The sequence below is a fragment of the Lichenostomus cassidix genome, chromosome 1 (genome assembly GCF_008360975.1).
Source record: "Lichenostomus cassidix isolate B80296 chromosome 1, HeHo_3.0, whole genome shotgun sequence".
NCBI classification, from domain to species: Eukaryota; Metazoa; Chordata; class Aves; order Passeriformes; family Meliphagidae; genus Lichenostomus; species Lichenostomus cassidix.
The window spans coordinates 4452639-4461994 of NC_139479.1; the positions used below are offsets into that span (position 1 = coordinate 4452639).

Below are 9356 nucleotides of genomic sequence, written 5' to 3' on the forward strand. Positions count from 1 at the left end.
CGTTAACTGAGCATCTGTAAATCTTTAATTTTTTTTTGTTTTAACTGAGTTCAGCATTACAGGGTAATGTTTCAAATGAGAAACTCTCCAAACAACAGTGAGCATCTTACCCTGAAATAAGTTTCTCAGCTTATTCGTTTATCTGTGTAAATACTAACAGAGATTCTGGGATTGTTTTTGCAGCTCTTACTCCGTCTTATCCAGAAGGAACTTCAGTGCCATGCAGATCACACCCTGTAAGTGTTTTGCATGGTTTCTGCTCTTTAATAACAATTTAATAACAATTTGAAAACAGGTTACTAAGCTTTTCGTATATAATCATATAATCATTAAGGCTGGAAAAGACTCCCAAGGTGAAGTCCAACCTTTGCCCCATAATACCTAAATGCAGACTGGATGTGTTAAGGTTTATGTATATCCATTTCTGTTTTAATTCTCCTTCAAAAGAGTAACCTCAGTTTAATGTTTTCAAACCATGGACATTTTCCTTTAGAGCATCTTTTTTTGAAAAATACCTGAAAACACACCTCTGTCACAGTCTCTTGTTTGTGGTTTGTTTTTTTCCCCTAATATCTGATCCTCCTGGGTTTCGTTATGCAGATGGGAAATTGCCTGTTCTGTGTTTAATAATAGATAAAAATGTAGCATTTTCCAAAAGTTCTCCTTAAAGAAAAGGATGACTCTGAATTTACAGCATTTTGAATTGAGAAAAAAAAAAATCCACAGAATTCACACACAAAATCCAAATTCAGCCCCCTTGGTTGTAATTCTGAAGAAGTAAAATGGAGACAACAGAAAAATGCATGGCAAGGGCTGGATCTTGCATTTTGATGTCTGTTATCCTCACGCCTCAGCTTTTCCTGCCTGGTTCCTGTTTTTCCCCAGGTTTAAAGAGCACTGAGCTACAAGACCAGAGGTGGGATGAGGAGTGTGCCAGCAGCCAGAGCTCTTCCCTGAAAACCAAACTCCACGGGACACCTTATCCTGTATTGAAGAGTTTCTGTTTGGTGAAGAGCTTTGCACATTTACTGGGAGCAATGTGAGAAACAAAAATCCCTGAAGCTCTGATTTTTGCACATGAATAAGTACCTCAGGATGGCAACTGTTCATCAGATGAAGGGATGGGGACTTTGGGAAGGTTTCAGCAGCACGCCTCAACTGAGCCAAAGACAAATACCAAGTGCCTTTTTTAATTTCTTTTGATAGGATGTTTTTAATTGCAACTACGAACTGTGGATTTGCCAAAAATCAAGGCAGAGCTAGAGCAGGAGGAAGTTGAGATTTTAGCAGTCTGTCAGTGAGCAAAGCATGTGTCTCTTTTGTCATCTTGTGTGTGTTGAGAGCATCACTTTATAGAGGACAATATCAGCTGGTTATTAAGTTGTGCTGCTGTTAGTGTTTGAAGCTGCTCAGACAATAATCACCCCACTGTATTATTGGGTTTTGGCTACAGTACTACTTCCCAAGGACAGCATCCAGCCTTTTGGTAGGTTATAAAATAGAATTTCCTCTTGCTGTGTACTGCAGTTAGCAGTTTTCACGGATTCTCTGGATGGATGTTAGTCCTCCATTAGGATTGTGCAAAAAAAAAAAGGAGTCCTAGGCAACAAAAAGCAGTTTGTGAGTCAGAATTTCCAGTGGGGGCTCTAATGATTTTTCAGGGCATTATAAACTGGTTGTGCAAACGTCACGGAATTGTGCTGCTCTGCTGGGCTGGGCTGACATGAGAGGTGGTTTTTTTGGCTGGCAGAGAGCTGTGAACTGTCCTGTGCTTCAGCACCCCAGGGCTGAGCAGATGGAGCTGCTTTGGTGCCCACTGGCACAGGGATCTCTGGGGCACTCCTGGTTTCAATGCTGTTGTGTGCACATGGAAATCGTCGTGAGATCAGGGCCTTAATATCCACAAGTCTCTCTCAAGTGACTCCTTTCAAGTGGCTCTGGGTTTCAGATTTGGAGCCAAAATATCAGAGAAGAAAAATTACCTAGGTGGGTGGCAGTTTATGAGAGAACATTTGAGTACTACCCAGAAAATAGATGGTTTCATGTCTTCAGAACATATCATTTCTTGGTACAGCTTCCTGCTTTGCAAACAGAATGTTTCTGTGATTTTTTTTTTTATGGTGTACAAAGTGAAAAGAAATCTTTTTTTGTATGGGGTGCTTAGACTTAGATCACAAAGATTAGGTAATTTAAACTGTGTGTTGTCCTTAACTGTATTTATTAAAGCTCTAGGCCTTTGTCTTGTTCTGTGCTCTAAGTTCTGTGAGACAGGGCAGTAATCTTTACTCTTGAATAGCAAAACACTCTGAAAGCCCTGCAAAAACGTGCAGGAATGTCCCATCAGCTGCTGGTGTTGTGCTCCACGTGTGGCACCACTCTCAATTTCCAGGGCTGTTGTGTAATTGCTCAGCCTTTGAGTTGCTTCTCTGGTTTGGTTCAGCACGTGCTTCATGCTTGACTTGAGCAGTGCCAGAATGTGCTCATTTTTAACTCTTTTGCTGAGCAGAGCTGCAGGGATGGCCTCAGACCCACAGGGGCTTGGGGAAGGTGCCAGGTCCTTGCAGAGAGCTCTAGGAGGGTCCTGTCCCTGCCCTTCCCTGGATGAAAGGTTGGCCTCATACATTTTGAGTAAACCAGGGGGAGATGCTCAACATGTGAGTTCAAAAATCTGTGCTGTGCTTGGGCTGTGGTTAAATGTGACAGAATTGTGCAGCAATGCTACTTGAAAGGACTTCCATCCTATCGGAATGGCAAACTGCTGCTGGAATTTCAACCTGCTCCCTGCTCAGCCAGGCTGAACCTGGGGCACTGCTGAAACAGCCTCTGGTGGGGCAAAAATGACATTGCAGCCCCAAAACTGCTGTCCTGGCACAGCTTCAGTGGCTGTGTGGGGAGGGAGGGATGGATATAGGACCACTTCAGCTGGGGATTCCATTCCCTTCCCCCAAAAATATGTGTAGAGCTTTATGCTTGTTTATTGAAACAATTCAAACTCTGCTGCACTCAGATTCTGATATTCTGTTCCCTGTGGGCTGAAGTCTGAGGTTAAAAAGCTTTTGGTTGTATTTCTAAAGATTTTTTTACTGTGTTTTGGGTTTTATTTGTTGGGGCTGCTGCTGTTATTTATTTATTTATTTGACTAGCTTTGCACTGCAGTGACTCGGGTATGGTTTAGTGACAAAGTTGGAGGTGCTGGGCTGATTCCTTCCCTTCCAGCCATTGTAGGGAGGAGTTGGAATTCTTGCCCTCATCTGTGCTACTTGCAGCATTTCAGTTTCTCCCAGCTACCAGTTCGTTGGACAAAAAGATAAAGATTTGGTTTTGTTTTTTAAAAAACCCTAAAGGTCCCCCAAACAGTGACTAAACTGTGTTTTGTTAGTATCATGTGTCTTTATCCATTAATGTGGAAATAGGCAAAATTGACAAAGTTTTGTATGTAAAAATGTGAGTGACCAGTCGGTACAGCCAAATCTAAATACAACTGCAGGGTTGGTTTGTTGGTTTTTTCAATGCTGATTATTGTGAATTTTTTCCGTTCACCATCCTGTGTTGAATAAAAATAGATTCTATTCTAAACAGAAATGTTGAGTACTTTATCTTTTACATCTCCCTGAAGAAATGATCCATTTATTGGTTGGAAGGACATCTGCCTGAGTCAGGGGTGACTGTGGCTCCTGTAGTGTAGTTTTAAGGTGACTTTTTTTGTTGTCTGCTTTGCTTTCTCTTCAATATATATAGAATTGAAATGGAAAAGCTTCTCCCTTTCTCCCTAGCTCTAATCATCTCAGATGTTTTTTTCTCTTGACTCTGTTATGATATTTGATGAGTGTTTTGTGGCTCTGCCTGAGATACAAATGTGCTGGGGAAAAACTGATTGGAAAGGAAAACAATTTCTGGTTACAGAATTTCTGATCAGAATGGGCCTGAAGTGTTCCCCAGGAATAGACAATAAATAGTTGGGGTGTCTTATAAAAGAAGGGAGACTCAAATCCCATTTTCTGTTCTGCCTGCTGGGGAGCAGGAGCCTCCCTTGTGAAAATCTTTGTAAAAGCCCTGGCTGGACATGCTGCAAGGGGAGTTTGTGTGTAGGAAGGGTTTGTAGGGTGAGAGGAAGGTAAATGAGTAGCAGGGAAGGTGGTGTCATGTTCACAAGTTGCTTTGAGACTCCTTTTGCTTCTAAATTAAACTCTGAACTCACTCCATGCACCAAGACTTAATCCTTTACGTTTCGCTAGTTAGGGAAATTCCAGAAGGGATTCTGCCATTTGTTTTGGGAGGTTTTGGATGTGCTTTTTGCAATTGCATGTGCTTCTGGCATAACATCCTTAGAATAACAGTGGGAATCCTCCACATGTGTTTGTGCCAGTACTGTGCTGCCTCAGACTCTGGCTGAACTCGTTGTGTTTACCCCTGAGGTTCTTCAGTTGCTGCCAGAAGGTTTCTCCAGTGACTGATGTGTGGAGTTGTTGATGGGAGAAGTGCTGCTCAGAATTAGGCAGGTGTAAGACAGTAAATGAAGGTAAATGAAAGTAAATGAAGGTAAATGAAATCAGAGGATGTTTAGAGCTTTTGGAAGCTGCTGGTTCTCATGTGGAATTAATTTGGGGAAGGTTGGTTACAATTCCATCAAATGACAAGGTCCAGGATTGGTAATGGAAGTGTTCTCTGGTCTGAACTAAATTTATGGCCTGCATATTATAGAAGTGGTTAGATTAGATTATTTCATGGTTTGTCCCAGCCTCTGATAGGAGGTTCTGATTGCTGATTACACCCCTTTCACCTTGGAGCAAGTCTGGTTTGGTTTTGTTTTGCTCTAGCTGAACCAGCCAGGGGATGATGGGGACATGTCCTGCCCTGTGTCACATCCTGCAGACCTCTCTGGGGGCTCTGTCTGCTGCTCTGGGGCTTTGGGAACCTTGAACTACATTTGCTGCCATGCTGAGTTAAAAATGGGACTGTCATCCTTATGGCTGGGGAGAGGGAAGAGGAGGATTTGACTACTGGTGTAATTCAGCCTCATGCCCAGTGACCTTAAATGCTGGATTTTGTGTCTCACTGCATAAGAGTTTAATAAACTGGGTTGTTACAAAATGTTAGTTGTTTCCTCCTTTGTCTCCCCTCTTTTAGTTCATTTGCAGTCTGGGATAAATAGATAATTAGTTGATGCTTGGGGTTTATTTTTGTTTTTCTTCCTCTGTAATTCCTCTGTACACAAGTTACCCTTTGGCTGCAGCAAGACATTTTGTGCTCTCTAAGCTGGGAATACAAGAGCCAAACTTTCTTTAGCTTATTTCAGGAAGCTGCTCATCTGCAGCAGGAGATCAGATGTAAAAATGTGTTCAAAGTTTCTTTTGATGCTGTATTGACCTAGAGGATTTTTCAGTAGAGTTTCTCTCTGCAGTTCTCATATAAAGCAGCTGAAAAATACCCACATTTCCACAACATTCCCTTTGGTCCAGCTGTTTGTTTCAGCAGAGGAGGACACGAAACTGACTTCCCAAGTACTGCCGTGTAAGTATAAACTTTGGAACGCTGTTACAAGGAGTTACTTTCAGTTTATCTGGTACCTAAATCCTAAACAGGTGCTCTGAATTTCATGGGTTATTCAGAAACCAGCAGCTGCTTCCAGCACTGAGGCCAGAACTCAAAGCAGCAGCCTGAGTTCATATGTTGAAATAAAGTGATGGATAATGTCTGAGTCCTCACCTTCTCTTCCCTGTGAGACAAAGGGTGATTGGTGTGGGCAGCCCATCACAGCTGAAGGACACAGGCAAAACCTTTGGAAGGGGTGAGTGCCCTCTGAATCTTCTGCCAAACACCCTGCTGTTATTTGTGCTGCAAGGACAGAGTGTTGTATTCAAGTCTGAGTCACCCACCTTCACCACAGGCCACATGAGGCTTCAGCTTAGTAAGTACAGCAGGTTCTGAATCTTAGTCTTAAATTGCTCAGATCATCTGGTTGGAAACAGCTGAATTTTGTGTCCTGTGGCAGGTTTAGTTTTATACTAAGAGGTAACAATGGGATTCAAAGTCTGTGTAAATCCCCCCTCTCCCTCTGGCTGCAGCTTTCCAGTTACATGAAAGGAATAAAATAAGGTAACAAAGAACAAAAGAAGTCACAAAAATGTCTCAAAAACATACTTTCTCTTCCAATTTTTGCTCACTGGCTTGGCACGGAGGGAGATCCACTGTCACAGCTGGTTTGTGTGTCTGCCTGTGAATCTGTGCAGTTGCTGAAAGCAGAGAAAAACAGAAACCTTCAGGCTTCCTTGCTCTGATTTTTACAGTGGCACTTCTCAAAATAGATGTCACCAGCCCAAAAAGGCAGAACCTGGGGGACTCACAAATCTGGGGTGCAGACAGAGAAGCCTAAAGAGGTTTGGTTTCGGACTGATACCTGTGTTAGAGCTACATTAGACAGACTAAATTGCCACACAAATCCCTGCCAGGCAAATCACGAGGCTCTAAACTTACCCCAGGTTTCAGCAAATAATCTTTTGAGGAGGGTGAAATCCATCACCAGCAAAGCACCTGGAAATGCTGCTGGAATAGATGAAATCCTGTGAACATCTGAAGCAGAACTAACACATGCATTTCTCAGAACAATTTTCACTGTCATTTGAAATGAGACCTCCTGGTAGAAAGGTTGCAGATGATGTAAGCCTTACAGTAACAGGGAAAACAAAGCTCCTCTGTTTGCCTGCTTGAAATCCTCTAATAAAATAATGCATCTGTCAAAGCAACATCTAAATGTCATTCCTGTGTGTCATCAAAAGAGAAATGTTATTCCAAAATGCTGACTGGTTCCTATACACAGTTTTTTTCAGACTTCCCAGACCCATAAAAGCAGTCAAAAGGGATGATTAGCAGCTCTGGTACATTCACCTTATGCATCTCTGTAAACATCAGGAGCTGCTTTCTGCATTGTTTTTGCTGTCTCTGTTTTTCAAGCACAGTTGAAATTGTCCACGTAAATGGGTTCTGCTTGGAACAACAACATCAAACACCCCCATGATAAACTGCCTTGCTGGTCTTATTTTTTAGGCAAAAAAAAAAAAAGATTTAATGCTGTGCAACTTCCCTGCAAGTTTAGTATTCTGTGGCATGAGTGTTTTCAAGCAAGTTTGTCCAAGCAATTACTTTGTGAATTACAGTTTTTTTCACCCAGAGTCAAATCCTGTGTTTTGGAGCAGCATTTCCTCTGCCTTTCCAGGTATCTGAGCTGCCTTGAGCAGCTCCTGCCTGTGCTGGAGGCTGGGCTGGGGTGCCAAGGGCAGGATGCTTTCACAAAGTCATCCTGAGTGATGAATTTTGTGCCTCAGGAGGACTTGATCGAGTTTAAACCTCCTCCCCTTTGGAATGAGAAGCAGAGCTGATTTCTGAAGCCAGCAGGCTCCCAAGGGCTCCTGGCCAAAGAAACACACAGCAGATGCACCCAGGGAGCAGCAGAGGCAGCAGTGGGGAGAAACTGCACTCCAAAGGCACAAGGAGAGTGTGGGGCTCCTCTTGGGTAGTGTTGGAATATCTTAATCTTGTTGGAGGTTTGTGTATCCTTGCAGAGCACTCAGTGGAAATTCCTAAAGTTAATATTCAGCAGGAACAGCTAATAATGGTGATGTTTGTTGCAACGTGATGCTGTAATACACCAGCAATATTTAATTCACGGAGTCACCACAGGTCTCAGGGATGTGTGTGTGTGTCTGAGGGGGAAGGAAGCTGCTCACAGTGCAGGTCATGCCTTAAAGCTTCACAGAGCTCTCCTAGATGTGGCTCTGCTCACAGCCCTGAGCCCAAACCAGCCACTGCACTGAACAGCAGCTCCTCTTCTTCAAACACAGCCCCAGCCTCAGCCTGGGAATGGGATGTGTTGGGGAGGGAGGAGGGGAGAGTGGTGTGGAGAAATCAGACCAAAAGCACCATTTTATTAAGAGAAACAAAGCCATGTGTTGCCTTTGGCTTTCTCCCTAGCGCCAGGGTCGGGAGCTCCAAAGTAAGCAGGGTTTGGGTTCCTCTGCAGGAATCCTGTTTGGTTGGTGAGGAATTCTGGCTCTGGGGCTTTGCTGCTGCTCCCGGGCACAATTCCTTGGGCAGAGGGAGGCAGAGAGCTGCTGGCTCTGCTGGCTGAAGGGCTGGATGGAAAATTGCACAGAGATTGCATCCCTTGGATGGAGTGGGGCAGGGGGAAGAGCATGGAGCTCCTTCCTCCCTGGCAGGTGAAGACAGTGGGGCAGAGAGTGGGAAGAAGAACAGTGGCCAGAGATGAGGATGATGGTGATGATGATGATGAAGATGTTGATGATGGAACAGCAGCAGGAGAAAACAAATGAGTAAAAGTGCAGGGAAAATGTGTGAGGTTTGAGAGATGAGCTGGGCACAGCATTGTGCCCTTTTTAGTGGAAGACTCCTGTGTTTTTACTTTGTTTCTCTGTGTTTATTTCTGGATGTTCTTGATCTCAGTTCCTTGATCTCAGTTTCTTGTTCCTCATCTCAGTTTCTTGTCTGAAAACCTCTTTGCTGCCTACAGGAAGCTTTTAGGCTGGGGCTAAGGTCTGAAGAGAGGAAAACCTTCACATCCAGTGTCCAGGTTGTGTGGAAGCAGCTGAGAGGATAGGATTTAGGGGGGAAAAAATACAAATCTGTGTGAATCCAGTGAAATGCACTGGAGGAAGAAGGAAAAAGAAGGAAGAAGGAAGAGGAGGATGAAGGAGCAGGAAGGAGACGTAGCTTCAGCTGTGTTGGAGTGTGACCAGAGAGGATCCAGCCCGTAAGAAAGCCCCACTGCAAGAAGCTTCTCACTAAAGGGTTTACCTGGGGCCACCTCTAAGGAAAGGAGGGTGCAGGATGGGAGGGAGGCATAGGCTGAGACCTTGGGGTGAAAACCTGGGCTGTGTCCAATCAAATGGAGGCTGGAGAAAGCAGGATGAAAGGTATTAAAGAAAAAAAAAATTCAAGTTTTTTTATGAGGCATTCCCTGCCCCCATAAACCACTTCCATTTCATTTTCTGCATTACTTCAGCGCTGCCCTCTCTCCTGACCATACCATTAATCCATGATGTTTGCTGTTTCCCCAGGAAATTGGATTGCCTTGCTGCATGAGAATCTCAGTTCAATTTTCCCTAGTGAGAGTTTCTGGCTCTCAAAGTTCTAGAGGGAAGCTTATGTCGCTGACATGGATGAACAGTCAGGTTCTGGAAAGAGGAGACAAGTGAAAGGAAGAGCTACAAATGTGTTATTTGAAGGCAGAGGCTAATGATTTCTCATCCAATCTTTGGAGTTGTTTTGGTCATGACCTGTGATTTTTGGAGATGGTGAGAACGCTCTGGAGAGACTTGTGACTCTCAGGAAAAGTGACATTC

General features: G+C 43.7%; 1 protein-coding gene across 11 annotated transcripts in view; it reads left to right on the plus strand.

Annotated features, from left to right (window-relative positions):
- Nucleotides 1-3582, plus strand: part of SLC37A1 (solute carrier family 37 member 1) — a 34233-nt gene extending 30651 nt beyond the window's left edge. For all 11 annotated transcript variants that reach the window (XM_085043430.1, XM_085044183.1, XM_085043655.1 and 8 more), the window contains 2 exons: nt 184-236; nt 886-3582. In XM_085043430.1, the coding sequence (XP_084899556.1) occupies nt 184-236; nt 886-901 (69 nt within the window). In that variant the 3' untranslated portion in view covers nt 902-3582. The remainder of the gene's footprint in view (nt 1-183; nt 237-885) is intronic.
- The last annotated feature ends 5774 nt before the right edge of the window (nt 3583-9356 follow it).